This window comes from Odontesthes bonariensis, chromosome 12 (genome assembly GCF_027942865.1).
Source record: "Odontesthes bonariensis isolate fOdoBon6 chromosome 12, fOdoBon6.hap1, whole genome shotgun sequence".
Classification (NCBI taxonomy): domain Eukaryota; kingdom Metazoa; phylum Chordata; class Actinopteri; order Atheriniformes; family Atherinopsidae; genus Odontesthes; species Odontesthes bonariensis.
The window spans coordinates 17,640,465-17,657,026 of NC_134517.1; the positions used below are offsets into that span (position 1 = coordinate 17,640,465).

Sequence of the window (16,562 nt, forward strand, 5' to 3'; positions counted from 1 at the left end):
AGGCAAAGGACCTTCTGCTAAGATTGATCCTCTACCGTTTGAGTTCAAAATACAGCACAAAAGTTTGTGGTTTTTCTTCACAAAGAACAGCATAACTGTCATTTACAACTGAAGGATGTTCGGTTTTAAGGTAAAAAGGGTTCTCATTTGCCATAGCTCTTCGCCAACACTTCGCTCAGAAACTTCCCCCTCCATCTAAAATGAACAGTTGCCATATTTGCATTGCATAGTTCCGCAATGCTGACTGGTTTATAAACCACGCTCTTGAATTCATAATTTTTGTGCATGAATTTTTCTTTTGTACGTTGGACATCAGTGTATTACGTTTAGCACCCCACGCCCATTAAATTGCAGTCTGTGAGTTTTTCAAACTATTTCTGTGTGTCTGAGAATAAGAAAGCGTAACAGTGGGGGCAAAAGGTTCGGTGCTGCTTCAGGTACGTTGTTTTTACGCCCACGGGGGAAAATAGTCTCTGATCAAACTAGAGTCTGTTGTATGTCGCAGTTAAAGGCATGGTTGGTAATCCTGTTCAGAAACACATTTCAAGAAAATGTTTGTATTTTTATTCTAAATTTCTCTCACTTTTTTCGTACGAAGGTCTCGTACGAACACGCCTCGTCAGATTCAACAAACGCTCTTAACTTCGGAAAAAGTGTGAAAACGACCTGTGTAAATGATGAATCTCACCCGTGTGTATTTAAGTGCACGTGCACAAGGATAATAAATTTGCATACTCCACGCCCAAAATAATACCATATAAGGCTACGCTTCCTCTCTGCTGTGCCAGGAAGTGTTGAGTGTTGAGTCATGAGAATGACATTGAGGCGCAAAAATAACAACTTTACGGGCTCTGAGTTTTGATATGAAAATGGCTTAAAAAAACGTCTTGCCATGGCCAGGCGCTCGATGACTACAATTAAAGCAGTTGTTGCCTCATCACAATGGCACTTTGATGGGATGGTCCATGAGAGGGGTCAGAATAATCTGGCATGCCTTCTCTGGGCTATGGAGCAGTTCCCTCCCCGTGGTTCCCGTGGCCAAAAATCCAAGGGTGGTGAGGACCTGGACGTGTGGTGGAATTGGATTTGATCGTCGTGTTTCTCTCTGGAGTTGTGGCTCTAGAAAGCTGCATATTTGCAGCAGCACAGTCCTTGGCAATCTAAATCGCAATGTCAGCCATTCGTCTGTCTCCACAAGGATATCTACACGGTCTCGGAACACACGCTCTCTTCCAAGAGCCTGAGGGCCGTGTGGGTACAGGTTTTTGTTTCAACCTTGCAACAGCACAGCTGACTTGTTTCCTTCAATCAACTGAACTGGTAAGACCTTCAGTGCAGACAGTTCTGTTGATTGAATGAAACAAGTCAACTGTGCTGTTGCAGGGTTGGAACAAAAACCTGCACCCACACGGCCCTTTCATGGATCAGTTTGACACCCCTACGCTAAGGCATCCAAAAGTAGCAGGTCACTTCTTATTGACCTTGTTATATCCAGAGTCAAATTAACCTTCAATTAGTGCATCATTAAGTCAAACAGAATAATGTCAGCATAATTATGGGGATAATGTATATATTTATTTATGATTGCTTCAAATTAATACAATCCATTAGTCAAGCAAACTTGATTTAACAAAACCCCTACGACAGCTCTGGATCACTCGTAAATTCTGTTCGTACCTGTCAGAAAACGTAAAAACGCTGCAGCCTCGGCCTTTTGCAATTGAAGGGAAGGTTCAAGGATCCCTTGCACCAGCCCTTACTGTGAGCTTTATCAAAAAAGATAAGAGAGTGAGCCTCCCTCCTGAGCTCAAACTGAGAGCTTGTTCTACGGTAGAGAAGTCTGTTAGATGAAGGCTCTGCCAAACAGATTTTCTTTTGGCTGAAAAGCCCCTCAGGTCACATTCTAGTTGTGGTTCATTTTAGTGTGGCTGGCACATTCAGTTCTGTATATCGAACATTTACTGTATAACATTCAATTTACCGTTAAATCTTACGGGTTTCATTCATCTCGATTAAACAATTGAGGCACACTCTCCCTGTCTCTGGACAGATGTAACTGCTGTATGTAGTTTATGGGAGCTTCCCCGTTTTGCTGGAAAGCCATAAATGTATATTGCACTGCTTTGGGAAAAAAAAAAGTACCATAATGTAAGCGACCTGGATTACAGAGTGTGCTGATTACGTCATGGTTCATGTAGCGGAATAGTTAGAAAAACTAAAACACAGCCGAAAACCTGTCTGTTCTGGAGCGCCCCATTTATCTCAAGACACCTCACTGGCTGACAGATGTGAGACAGGCTGACAGATGTGAGACAGGCTGACAGATGACACGACGGGATGATGTGACACCAATTAAATTTCAAGCGCAGCAACAATTAAGTTTGGTCCAGGAGCATACTGGCTACATACATCAATTGTAAATATCTACGGTGGCCCTGAAGTGCAAATCACAATGTCAAAAGAGAAAAACACAACGACATTAACCAATTTGGAACTTCATACCAAATTGTATTTTCTCTAAATTAGGAGGCCTAAATTTCTTTGTAATTACTTTGTAATTATAATGTTGAAAAAAATCCCCTCAAAACTATCCTTCTTTCATAAATAGATACTTCTTTCTTGGTCATTGATCTACAAACTAATTTTGTCTAATTTTCCCCCACATAGATACTACATATGGAACAATATTGGTATGAAGTTCCAAATTGAAGATCGTCACTTGCATCGCTCATATTTTGAAAACATGTAAACCATAGTCCGGTTCAAAGGACAGACCACCACCAGTCCAATCAGCAACAAGTCATGTGGCCCGAGGGTACCTACCTTTTCCGTTTTGGTTAAAATGTTGTTGTGTTTTCTCTTTTGCCGTTGTGATTTGCACTTCAGGGCCACCGTAAATATCAGACATAAAAGTCAAAGCAATATCCCTAAAGTAAAAGCATTCGTACAAAATTGTGCAAAATAACTCACTGAAATAAGTTTGTGATGTAGACTTGAAATACAATAAAGCTTAAAGGGATACGCCACCCCAGGCCAAATTAAGTGTATCCCCGCATTCCCGAGACATAAATAAGTGTGTGGGAGCGTTTTCCTGGCGACCCAGGCATTGTCCGAATCTCACAGCACTGACCACTGCTTGGTTTCGCGTAATACCTCCATGCTTGCGTCGCCGATCGAAATATTACTTCGCTCAACCTCTGTTTCGAACACAGATGGGACAGCTGTATGTTTCAGTCTTAGCACCATCCTTTGCGAAGCGTGGGTCATTTTTTGGTCATAGTCTTCTGGCTTGAAATGCTCCTCGCAAACACGGTATTGGTTTATTTTTTCCACCGGTGTTGTCTCAGGAATTCCGAGGGCAGCCAGCCAAAGTCTTCTTCTTTGCTCATCCTTCGGAATTCTGTGGAACATTGTCGTTTGGTGTCTCTTCTGCATGTTCTGACAGCCCCTTGCTATGCACGTATTCACCATTTTTCTCAGTGAACTCAAACAACTACCGTAGTAACCACACTGATTCAAACCACACCAATACTCTAGCTAGTTAGCCACGGTTGTCTGGGTTGTCCCTGGCTGCTTCACGCTGGTTTGTTTGAGGAAGTCGGGGGTGGGGATTCCCAATGACGTAGCGGGGAGTGTGCGTCGGCTGTGTTGTCCGCACCGGAAACTAGTTCCCAAACCGACATGAGCAAACCAAGCCTTCCGTGTTGATTTACACAGTCATTTGCACTCAATGTGAAAGTACACCACTCACACAGTAATTAGAAGGTAAATCAAGTAAATTAATTCACGTTGGGCGAAATATTTCGATCGGCGACGCAAGCATGGAGGTATTACGCGAAACCAAGCAGTGGTCAGTGCTGTGAGATTCGGACAATGCCTGGGTCGCCAGGAAAACGCTCCCACACACTTATTTATGTCTCGGGAATGCGGGGATACACTTAATTTGTCCTGGGGGTGGCGTATCCCTTTAAGGCACTCTTGTTGAAAACAGTTTGAAAAGTCTTTCTTTTCACCGCATGGTCATGCTGACCTATAAAAGTCTGGCATGTTTTGACACACCAGGTTGGAATCCCCGAGGAGTCGAAAGCAGAAGACTTTTATAGGTCAGCATGACCTTACCGTGAAAATAGCAACATTCTTAATCATTATAAATTGTTAAAAAACAATTCCAGGCCACAGCTCATCAAAAGAGACACTTAAACAAAGCTCATGCTGAAGCGCAGCCACACAAACGACAATTCGAAGTTTGGCTTATGTTTTTTAAACTTTTTTGTGGTGCATCATTAAAAGAGTATTTCTAGGACCCTGAGGAGACCGCTGTTCCTGCACAGCTCCTGCTGTGGGGAAACCAGCATTAAAATGCTGCACAGAGGGTTGTTGCTCTTATCAGCCACGGTTAACAAGACAAATAGGGATTGAATGATGGAAGCTGACGCTCTGAATGACTTTTAGATGCAAGAAACTGAAGTCATAGCGTACAAAACAACTGCACTGAACACAAGAAAAATGATTCCGTCCAAACGGTTTATCTGGTTCCAGTTACACGGACAAGAGGAGATTAACGAGCTGAACTTTTTGATACTTTTTTTTTTCTTTTCTTGTACCAGTGCATTCATAGTATTCATGGTAGTTTTTATAGAGTTTTAACAAGCGACTTTACTCTTAAGTAATTGAAAGCTGTGTGAACTCCCCGTGATTCCTTTCAGAGAGCAGTGGAAAGTAGCGGGACAAGGGATTACCACTGCATTACGCCTTAGACAAACCCTAAACCGCTCAGCTGTCTTCTTGTTTTTTTTTTTAAATCCATTGTTGCAAAAGCACTTTTGGACCTCTAACTGACCCCTTGGTATCAATAAGCAGCTTTTACAAAGTGTCCTATAGCTGTCGTGACCTCTTTGTGGATCGCATTAGATGAAGTGGTTTCGGTTCAGTTACATTACATTTGTTGGATTTCCCTTTGAACCATCTGTTCAGTTATGTCACATTGGATAACAAAGTGGATCGGATTTTGCACATCTCGCAGCGTGGTTTCACCCTCTGTGAAAGCAGATCTGCCAACGTCCACGGCCAGCTTGTAAACAATGAGATCTAATTGAAGAGGATATACTTGTCATGCAGGCTGGTGATTCAGAATGAAGTGGAAAACGTAATGTCTATTACACTTGTGCTGCCATTTCTCTTGAACTAATTTCCTTTTCTTGAAGTCCCTAAATAGAACGTAAATATCAGAAAGAATTAACAGCAAGCAGCCGAACTGCACCTGAAAATAATTCAGGATAACATTGGCTGTCATGTTGCTTTGTTAAGCTTAAGTTTTTCAGTTGGTACAGAATAAGATCAGATGCAAAAAAAAAAAAACTCCAGTTGCATGGCCAGTGTTTCAAGAAGAAACGAATAAGTTCAGCTTGCACAATCGTTTTCCTCAGGCAAAGAAATCGGTGAAAAACAGAAAGGCATTTGGGGGGGAAACAGATGTGCATCAACAGACCACAGAGAGGAGTTATGAAGATAAAGAATATCAAATATGTTAATGTCTCTGTAATCTAACCAGGATCAGATGATTTCAGTGTTTTATTGCATGGATTTATCCAATGTTTAATACTTTAATTCTTTCCCTTCGTAGTAGCCAACATAAACTCACATGCTACATTCCTGTAGAGATATGGGTATCAAAGGAGATTATTTGTACCAACCTTTTATGTGAAAAACTGGCACCAAACTTTGCTTTAACTTTACTGTCTGTATAACACCTTTTTACACAAGCCGGTTCCTCGACTCTCTAGTTTGTTGCAGGTTCATAGACGCAAAAATGTACACAGCCAGAAGTCAGATGTTTTCATGTTTCCAACTATAGCACACGTGAATTTCACCGTAATATTGGTTGAACATCTGGGACAAAAAAGGAATTGAATCATAGGCGTAAGGGTTTATAAATCTGGTACTGGGTCAAAATTGGACATGCAATGTTCAAATTGCTATGATTTGCAAAGCGCATGAGCCAACATTTTATTCACAATAGAAATTAGAAAACATGTATTGAAAATATGCCATATTACCATCCATCCATCCATTTTCTATACCCGCTGAATCCGTCGGTCGGATCAAGGGGGGGCTGGAGCCTGTCCCAGCGGTCATCGGGCGAGAGGCAGGGTACACCCTGGACAGGCCGCCAATCCATCACAGGGCCACACAGAGACAGACAACCACACACGCTCACACTCACTCCTAAGGACAATTTTAGAGACACCAATTAACCTAACATGCATGTTTTTTTGGACAGTGGGAGGAAGCTGGAGTAGCCATATTAGCAGTTCACTGAAAATATCAGCTCATCTTGGATTTGATGGCAGCCACATGTCTAAAAAACAAAAGTGCCATGTATACCACTGCGTATCTCCTCTTCTTTTAACAGCAGTCTGTAAACATCTGGGAACTGAGGAGACTAGTTGTTGGACCTTTGGGAGAGGAATGTTGTCCCATTCATGTCTGATATAGGACAGCTACAGTCCTATATCAGCTGAAACATACAAGGCCTTCCCTGAGAGTCATCTGGATGGGAGCAGATGTTGTTTTAAAACCTATAATTGTCTTTCTGCACTGATCGTGCCCCTCACAGAGGCGCACGTTGATGGTGCTTTAGGTAGCAATGCATCTCCATACCATCAGAAGTACAGTTTTTCTAACCGAGCGCTGATAATAAGCCTTGGATCTTCTTTTCATGATAGTTTTAACCTGCATTGGTAGAGGCCGCAGTGAACTGTGCTCAAAGATGTCTCCAGGTTCTCGGAATCATTTTAGAACATTACCTTCTGTAGATGATGGATTACTCAAAGTCTTTGCATTTTACACTGAGGAATATTGTTTTTCAAAATTTCTCAAACGATTTTTGCAGGCTACAAAACTGAAACCCCACCCATCTTTCCTTCTGAGAGACTGCCTCTCTAGTGTTTTCAACATTCAAAAGTGTTTTTTTTCTGCCCAAATGTTTTTTTGACCTGTTATCGCCAATTGCCCTTATTGGGTGCAACACTTATTTTCAGTTAGGATGGAGCCTTTTTGTTGCCCTGTCCTAACTATTTTTGATTTGCTGTCGCTGTCAAATTCAAAATAATCTAATATTGGGGCGGTCGGTGGCGTAGTGGGTTAAGCAGCCGCCCCTTGTACAGAGGCTACAGTCCTCGCTGCAGCGGGCCCCAGTTCGCGTCTCGCGCTGGACGGCCCTTTTCTGCATGTCTTCCCCCTCTCTCTGCCCCCTGCTTCCTGTCTCTCTCCAACTGTCCTTATCATTAAAGGAATAAAAAGCCCCAAAAATATATATATATAAAAAAAAAAGAAGATAATCGGAAATAGTGAAAACGCCTCACTTTACGGATATTCAGCCGTATCTGTGTTCTGACGTGAATAAATAAAACAGGTTTGTGACGTGCAAATAGCTTCATTCTGTTTTTATTTACATTTTACAGTGTCCTCGTTTTTTTGGAATAAGGCTTATATATGTTGCCACGTAGATCATTTTTTTCTTTCATGCTGAACATTCTCAAGTGTCTTTCAACTTGGCGAAGCCTCCCTTACTTTTACTTTGATTAATCACAGCTTGCAGCTTCAACATTGAACAAGTTTAACAGTACTCACTGGGTTGACTACGGTGGCCCTTATATGGTGGCCCTGAAGTGCAAATCACAACAGCAAAAGAGAAAACACAACGACATATTTTGAAAACATGTAAACCATAGTCTTTCCGGTTCAAAGGATGGACCACCACCAGTCCAATCAGCGACATGTTTTCAAACTATGCCGTTGTGTTCGCCCGAGGGTACCTACCTTTTCCTTTTTGGTTAATGTTGTTGGGTTTTCTCTTTTGCCGTTGTGTTTTCTCTTTTGCCGTTGTGTTTTTTGATTTGCTGTTGTGTTTTCTCTTTTGCCGTTGTGTTTTTTGATTTGCCGTTGTCTGCTTGATGGCAAGATACAAAGACAATCTCACAAAGAACTCAAGGAACCTAAGACTATCAATACTGAGGTGAGCGCTAAGTATGAGGTACCAGTGTGAGGTGTTCAACTGGACACATAACAGATGTTAAATGACAAGGAAGTAGAAATTACTGAAATTCACTGGGAAAAAAATGAGGGGAAGAAAATTTAACATAGCACAAGAAGAACACATTAAACAAAACCCAAGCCATGACGCAGAGTCCGAGATCATTAATTCAAACAATTAGTTAATGGGAGAAACAGCAACAAAACTGAAACCCTCAACTGAGTCGAACTTTACGTGGCATTACATTACATTACAGAGAACGAAAATGCTACAAGACTGACTCTTCCAGCTTTGACTGAAGTTTGCAGCTGACCTCATGGACAAAGGGCTACGACAGAATTTTTTAAGCATAACCACAAGCGATGGGGCTAAATAGTTGCAACTAGGTGCCCAACAGGACAATGGTCCAAACACGTGTTAAAACTGGTTTTGGAATAGATAAAGCAGACAAACATGAAGCTTCCGAATGGCCCCCCTAAAACCCTGATTTTTCTGGCCTGGAGATATGTGTCTGTGATGTGATCATCTGAACTGTGATTAACACCAAAATAACATAAGGTTTAAAGAAAAAGCTTTCTGTTCACTTCAGCTTACTGAAATCATATGCAAAATGATACAACCGTGTGACGATTTCATTGAAACATACTTTTTTTGTACGTTTTGTTTGTATGCGAATTCGTGATTCACTTGGTCTTATGCAGTTAGATATGACAAAGGAATTCATTGGAAATAGTTCTACGGCTTGATTTACCCGAAAAGAGTCTGCTGCAAGCATAAGCTGCATGAATACAGCTGGGAAAACAAATACCCAAAGCTGACACATGCATAAACATCAGAGCTTAGAGGAGTCAACAATACCAAAATCTCACCACACACAGAGGAGAGGGGGGGGTTGCAGTCTGAGTGATGTGAAAAAAGCCCTTTGTCTGTCAGATAATTGCAAAACTGTGACCAAGACACCACAAGCTGCAAACAAAATGAATTATTACTTTACTGCAAACAAAATTAATTATTACTTTGTTAATTGTCAATTTTTATAGCTGTAAAACTCCCATAGGATGTGAATGGGTGTCATTTTGGAGCCAGTGATACTTAGACATGCAACAAAGGGCTCCCTCATGGCTCAAAATAAATTAGTTGCAATCATAAAAAGAATGGGTGAAATTTTTTCTGACCAAACTTCAACTGGATTATGGTTGAGTTCGGCATGGATTTGATTAATTTGTTTACAGGTGAATAAGCAGGCATAGTGGAGGGTTGTTAAACTTCAAGAATGTGTCGACAGAAGGTAATTTTTTTCAAAATTTTTGTACGATACAAAGAAAACAGATAGATCTAGAATGCAAGTACTAGAATCGGCTGCTTTTGCGTTTTGCGTGTTTGAGTCCAACAACTTAACTTGCTGACTGCGTAAAACTGTGTTCGTCCTCAAAAGCCTCCTTGTGCTATCTGATGTTGTCAGAGGAATTCGAAATAAAGTTAGAACCAAAAATATGGACAGAAATCTTTTGCAATCATTGCTCTGTGAGCCACGACATCAGATCTAAAAATCAAATCTATCGAAGTGAGGAGGATCACAACACAGCTGAAGTGACAGACTTCATGGGTTGTTTCAAAGAGCCGAGGAAAAACGTTAAAGATCGCTGCTTGGTTTTTTTATATACTCATTCCCTTCATTTCCAGGGGTAAAATGTGCACGGGACAAATTCACAGGACCATAAATGAAACGTAGCTTTTTAATTCTTTGTCAAAAATCCTTTGCTGGCAAAGACTGCCTGAAGTCACGAGGCCGTGGCCATCACCATCAGATGGGTTTTCTTTGCTGTTGGGTTGCTTTGCCAGGTCTACACTTAAGCTATTTCCAGCTGCTGTTTGTTTTGTCATCAGCAAATAAGCACCAAACGATCGACTCGGTCTATGCAGAACATTCCCCTTATTACTGACAAAAATTTTTTCACCATATGTTTCGCATCCTTGTCCGTCAGTATTATAAAGCACAATACCACTCTCTTCTATAATGTCATTAATTAAAAAAAAAATTAAAAAAAACATCTGGTCCTCACAAGGTCTTAAAATGAGTTAATTCTATTTCACATGAACAGCAACACATGGTATATTAGATTGCATCATTATTCATGTAACAAACACCAAGCCAACGTGCAGAAACGGTGTGTGGGTGTCCACCCTTACTGCATTCATTAGAATTAAGAGGGTAAAAAGCAGCATGTTGTCGTTAATCAAATGTACTTTAAATAACTGATCATCAGCGAGCACCTCCATATAAGTAGAAGCCTTGGCAGTTTGCAGGTATGGAGCATTCGTGTGTGCGTTATCAGAATCCAAGGAAAGAAGACATCAATGTTGTGTCCATCCTTCTGCAGTGAGACAGATTATTCAAAGACTTAAAAAGTATAGGCTGATCGGAAGGGTTGCCGAGACACAGCCACTTCTCTCCAAAAAGAACATGGCAGAACAACTCAAATACTCAAAATCTGCATTTGGAAGATGAGGCCAAAGGGGAGATGTTTGGTCATGATGCACAGCAGCACGTTTGGTTAAACTAAACGCAGCACATTCGCAGCTTCACATCTCATAGCAGCTGTCAAGCAAGGTGGTGGAGGGGTGATGATTTTGGCTTGTTTTGCAAAGTCCACATCTCAATCTGATGTTTTTAAAATCGGATTCTAATTTGAAAATACATTTACTCCAATTTTTAGTCCTGATACATGAAACTTGAATGAAAGCGCGTTTATTTTCTTTTTCCACATGCTTTATCCTTTCTTTTCACAATTGTTGTGGTGCAGGTGGATCTTAGTTTTACCCTCCAAATACCGTTTCAAAACCGAACTGACGTTTCCTGTTGCCTCTACATCCTGGACCGTGTTCTCCAACAGGCTGAATACTTGCAAGGCTTTTTCTTCCCCATGGAAAGTATCCTGCAGTTACCCACTCACTGTGGTCTTCCGTGGATGTTCAAGCCTTTTCATAGTGACACGCTACAGGTGATTTGGGCAGTCCTATCGCTTAGATGCATTTATGTTGACTTGTTGGCTTCCCATCAGTGATATCTTTCATACGTTATATATTTCATTGTATAATATATTAATTTATTTTTATTATCTTCAGAGCAGTTGTGTTATAAACTGAACTCTCCTCCTTGCACTGGTTTTTTAATGCACAGAGTAGGGAAACGCCGAGATTGCTTACAAGGAGCAAATCCTTGAAAACACCTCACAGATAACTTATAAAGAAGTCTTTTTAGTTGCTGCATTCAGTTCTCAGGTCTCCGTGACTTACGACTTCGTTAGAAACCAATAGATGGGACTCGAAAAGCGAGAAATTAACCAAAGGCATCAAAGAAGAAAAAGTCCTTCATGTGAACATCTGAAGAAACACGATGTATATCTATTTAAAAAAAAAAATTAAAAAAAATAAAATAAAAAATAAAAAATAAAAAACCAAGATAAAGCTCAGGTTGATGTTTTTTTTTAAAAATTTCTTTAATAACCTTCTTCTCTACCATCATCGCACAGGTGGGGAAGATCCGAAAGACGGCAGCCCGGAAGAGGGAGTACCACATCCTGTTTATGGTCCTAACCACAGCAGCCTGCTACCTGCTGTGCTGGATGCCTTATGGGGTCATTGCTATGATGGCGACATTTGGTCCACCCAACATCATTAGTCCTGTGGCCAGCGTGGTCCCCTCGCTTCTCGCCAAAAGCAGCACCGTCATCAACCCGGTCATCTACATACTAATGAACAAACAGGTGAGGCAGCAGTCATTTTGTTTCTCCTCTTCTTTTTCCGGTGTTTTGGATAAATCTAAAGTGGACTTTATGGAGGAGGAAAAAAAGAAAACACAAACCAAAGAACTTAGGCATGTACAACAGCTTTATTTACACAGTAGAAAAGGACAAACAACAACAGCTGAAATAATAAAAATGGTCCATTTAAATATCAATTCAAGTGTAATAAGAATTTACTGAAAAATACAAATCAAGAACACCCCTAAGGCTGCTGGAAGTGAAACAGGACCTTCACTTACTTAGCTGCAGAAAGCTGCAGAGAGGAAATATAGAAGAAGAAGAAAAAAAAAAAAAAAAAAAAAGCTGAACAATCCTTCAGAGGCAGTGTGGTGCAGAAATTCCCACCAAACTGAACATAAACAAAACGTGAAAGATAGGCCTCAAGAGTAAAGTAGAGCAGAAAAAAAATAAAAACTCAGAGGGGACACCTTCATAAACAATTTTCCCATCTCACTACTTAACCACAATCATAAATTAATGCTAATGTCAACTTTCTGTACAATGCCCAGTACCTCAAAACTGTCAATAAATCTCTCCTCTTGAAGTGGATGAAAAAGTTTATATTAAATTTGACCTTAAGCATCCCAGAGAGAAACAACAGTCCTCCAGAAGTCCCACTATCAATCCGAGTCTTCATCCAGCTTTTAACACAACCCAGATGACATGTAATTAAAGATGGGATTTTGGCACAATGTTGAGATGTAAAGTTGCGAGAATGCGTCGCAATTCATAAAGTGCCTTCAGGGGACCGCTGAAAGCTACGCCACAGCTTGGTGGGATCCAACAAGCATGCACTGGAATCTGCAAAACATCACTTGTGAAAACCTAAAAAAAATGTTTGTTTTTTTAAAGCGCAGTCGCCTTCCTACAACGTTGAGGACGATGACTCGCAGCACAGCAAAGCACAGACAGTTTAAGACTACGCCCTGATCCCGATCTACATGTTTTGTGCACTGGAAAGTAATCGGAGGTTCACATGTGAAATATGTTCCACGCGCTACAATCACAAGACGCTTCCTCATTGATTTCAACATACAGATGTAAAACCTAAAACAAAGCTGGGACCCTGCACGACTTGAATCCCTAAACTTCATCGAAGCATCAAAAACATGTTCTTCAAACAGACTTCCTTGCCCTAAAGTTCTTCAAATAACTGGGGCTGGGTATCTGATGTCAGTTTTGTTGTTGTTTTTTTTGCGGGGGGGGTTCTTTTGTATTCCGATTTCTGAAATAAAAAGGGGTATTTTGCATCTTATAACACGAGATCATTGATCTACTTACCAAGCCAGATAGAGCATTTTTATAGCGGTTCTGCTCAGGCAGATATTGAACACTTGAGCAGGGATACATCATCAATATCTCATGGTGGGAAATGCTTTGTTTTTTTCATGGCAATATTAGGGTTACGTAATTTCGCATCAATGTGATGAAGCACTTCTGCCATGTATGCAATTCACTGAATTATCATTTGTCGTCTGGTAATTTGATCGAGTACGCATTGTTCTACGTACACCGATCAGACCCCGACATTGCAAATCACTGACAGTGACAGTGAATAACCCAGCTCCTCTTTTTATGATGCAGTTTCACTGAGAAAGTTGCCAGGACGATGCGACCCAGTGAGGGCTTTACGTGATATGAAAGGATGAACTGGGAGTGGTATCATGACAGCACAAGTGACCTGGCAACTACAAAATGATATACATAATAAAGAAACCCACCGGTTTGTGAGCTGCTCTTCAGCCATGATTATATTGGTCTTACTGGAGTCATAAGTGACCGAATTTGGACACGAGAGTCGTATTATACTTAAAACCTGACTGGTCAAATTTTTTGATGACTGATATTTAATTAAGGAATTTTATTTGGGACTGCACTACGTCCATTTTTTTTTTTATATATACACTCAGTCCGAGGTAAAACAGAGCTTTTCCTCTGAAAACAGAGTGGCTGATATCCGATTTCCTTTGATTGGATGATACCATTAGTTGTACCAACAGTTTAGATGATGAGATCTGCTGTAGTCTATTTTGGACGGTGGCAGACAACAGTATATAGCAGGAATAGTCATTAAAAATCACCACGGTGACTGCGCAAATGCCAGAAATTGGTGCATTGCTTATTTTTTTACTAGTTTTAGTTGTGGAAATAAAAGTAATGGTTAACATTTTTTTTTTAAATACCAGAAATAGAAGTAATGTGATAACTGATTGCTGTACTGCATCTTTTCTCAAACCCAACCACAATCATACCAACTCCCGTTTGTGCAGCAAACAGTCGAAATGTGTTTTTTGTTAGACTTTGTAGACTTTCATTTACACACAATTATGCTTTAAACTAAATAAAATCAACTTTGCGAAGAATGACTGATCAAAGGAGACCAGACATCAGCCGCTCAGACTCAAAAGTCGCCAGACACCACAAGACACTCGCAGAGCTCCAGTATGTATCCATGCTCTGACCAATCAGGCACAAGGGTGACCTACACAACATTTAGCAGGTCGCAATGTTGCAGTCGACTGGCAGAATTTCTCGACCGAATGCCTTCACCGGCAACTCATCGATGTTGTTCCAGAACAGCTTGGTACTGAAAGCTGGACCCAAACATGGTAAAAGTAGAATCAGATGCTCGTTTCTTTCTTTTGATAAAGTACCAAAAAAAAAAAGGAAAGAATAGTGTGCGTTCCAACAGATACCAACAGATTTCGGACAATACCCAGCCCAAGCCAAAGCTCTGCAACAGTTTCTTTCTACTACACCACACCAGAGCCATCTACTTCACATTAAACCATTTAAAGCAACATTTTTGGGAAGCTTTCCAGTCGGCATTAACGTTGCATCTTTTATCGACGGCAAACACGCACACACGTTTTTATACAAAAATCTGTTCCAGGCAAAACTGCACGAAGAAAGACACAAAAACCCTCTTTTCCATGCTGATGTAATACCTCCAGAGCTCCAAACATGGCACTGGCTCACTGTAAACATAAAATTCATCCTACTCGGAGACAAAGCAAATCTGAAGATATTACATGTCCAAATTCCTCTTTCATAATTGTCTCCACTCCGAGCTATGGATGGGTACAGAGTAATACTGGAGGATTCAGTAAATATGAAACGTGTATAGTTGCAGGGAATGCACTTCACGCTGTTACATAACAACAGAAAAAAAATATATATATATATATAAAACCCGCAGTGAGCAGACAGTACAGCAGTGGTGAGCTCCAGTAGGGGTTTGGCCTAACACGCAGTGGTAAAATTACATTCAGTAAAGAGTGAACAGACCATCACAAAGAAAGAAAGAAAAAAAAAAAAAAAAAAAAAAAAAAAAAAAAAAAAAAAACAGGGGCTGGTGATTGCTGAGGCCGAGCTGAGAAGTGAATCGCTTTAGAAATAGTCGCTGCTCCGCACATTTCATGCAATCAAATGGAATGGTACTGCAGTCCTGCCACAGTATGTACTGCACCGGTCTGAACAGTCACAAAGGCAACCCGAGGAAAGTGTTCAGTCGACCACCAGGCACGGCGGGGCTACGGCTGTTCTGAGCACCTGTTTGTTCTCAAGATCCATTTTGGCCCCACTTACTTTCATTTGGTTGCACGATTGCACCCTAAAAGAACTCAAAATTTGAACAGGAAGTAAACCGGTGGCTATGAGTCCGCGTGCACAGGACAGTAATTTACTCCGAAGATGAACACCATCAGCAGTGAGAAAATTAACCTCTCGTGACGACCTGAAACAAATTCTGTTTATTTTTTGTTGTTTTTTTTGCTGGAAGATATGTACAGTAATACAACTGCTGTGACAGCTTTACAATCTGCCTCTAAAACTGCGCATTCCTCTGCATGAGTAGTTAAGTGTGTGTGATTGTTTGGGACATTCAGAGCGGATGTTTTACTTATCTATACACACACCCTCCCTCCCACCATAACCAGTGAAGAAAATATCTGAAGTAATAAACAGTGGCATCTCCTTTAAGTTGCGAGCCACCTATACTACTGCGAAACACTGATTTTACACGACTGAAACACACCCAGTTATTGAAAATTCACTTGTATTTCTAAAACACTGATCTGTTGCTAACCTAGTCAGCTCCACAGCAAACATGGCTCAGCTAAAGCAGATGACTTTTCTTCTTCTTCTTTTTTTCTTTTTTCCCAGCTCCAGTCTCTGGTCAAGTAAACCATCTGTGATGAAGACAAGGTCTTTCAAAAACCTCCATGTTTATCCCTCCCTAGAGGGCTATGGCTTATGCTCTTCATGGGTCTAATTTGAAACTTGTAAGCTCCTCGTCTGCTGTGGCTTTATTGCACCTCTCCCTTGGTCAGCCAGAAAAGGCCAATTGTGTGTGCGTGCGTGTGTGCGTGCGTGTGTGCGTGCGTGCGTGCGTATGCTCTGGCTCAGAGGGTCAGGTTTCATATTTCAGATGTCACAGTCGACGGTGGTAAAGCCTGGAAGAGTGACGCGTCCCTTTCTTCTGAGGTCACTCTCAGGGCCCACGTTGATCCGCTGGATCAGGCTCTTCTCATAGAGGAGCGGGTGGTAGGCACCCAGTGTACAGGCAGCGTCGTAATAGCGCTCGTGGTAGTGGCACAGGTCAGTCTGCCTCATGGAGGGAATGTACTCGTACACGTGCACCTGCTCGCACAGTGCCATCATCAGGAGGATACCTGCAATGTCAGCAGAGAGAGAGAGAGAGAGAGAGAGAGAGAGAGAGA

At 41.2% G+C, this 16,562-nt stretch overlaps 2 protein-coding genes across 2 annotated transcripts in view; one reads left to right on the plus strand and one right to left on the minus strand.

Annotated features, from left to right (window-relative positions):
* Positions 1–16,562, plus strand: part of LOC142396532 (vertebrate ancient opsin-like) — a 36,462-nt gene that overhangs the window by 15,662 nt on the left and 4,238 nt on the right. The window contains exon 3 of the mRNA XM_075479379.1: positions 11,569–11,802. Within this exon, the coding sequence (XP_075335494.1) occupies positions 11,569–11,802 (234 nt within the window). The remainder of the gene's footprint in view (positions 1–11,568; positions 11,803–16,562) is intronic.
* Positions 11,909–16,562, minus strand: part of LOC142396531 (beta-galactoside alpha-2,6-sialyltransferase 2-like) — a 64,947-nt gene continuing 60,293 nt past the window's right edge. Inside the window, exon 7 of the mRNA XM_075479378.1 lies at positions 11,909–16,514. Within this exon, the coding sequence (XP_075335493.1) occupies positions 16,267–16,514 (248 nt within the window). The 3' untranslated portion in view covers positions 11,909–16,266. The remainder of the gene's footprint in view (positions 16,515–16,562) is intronic.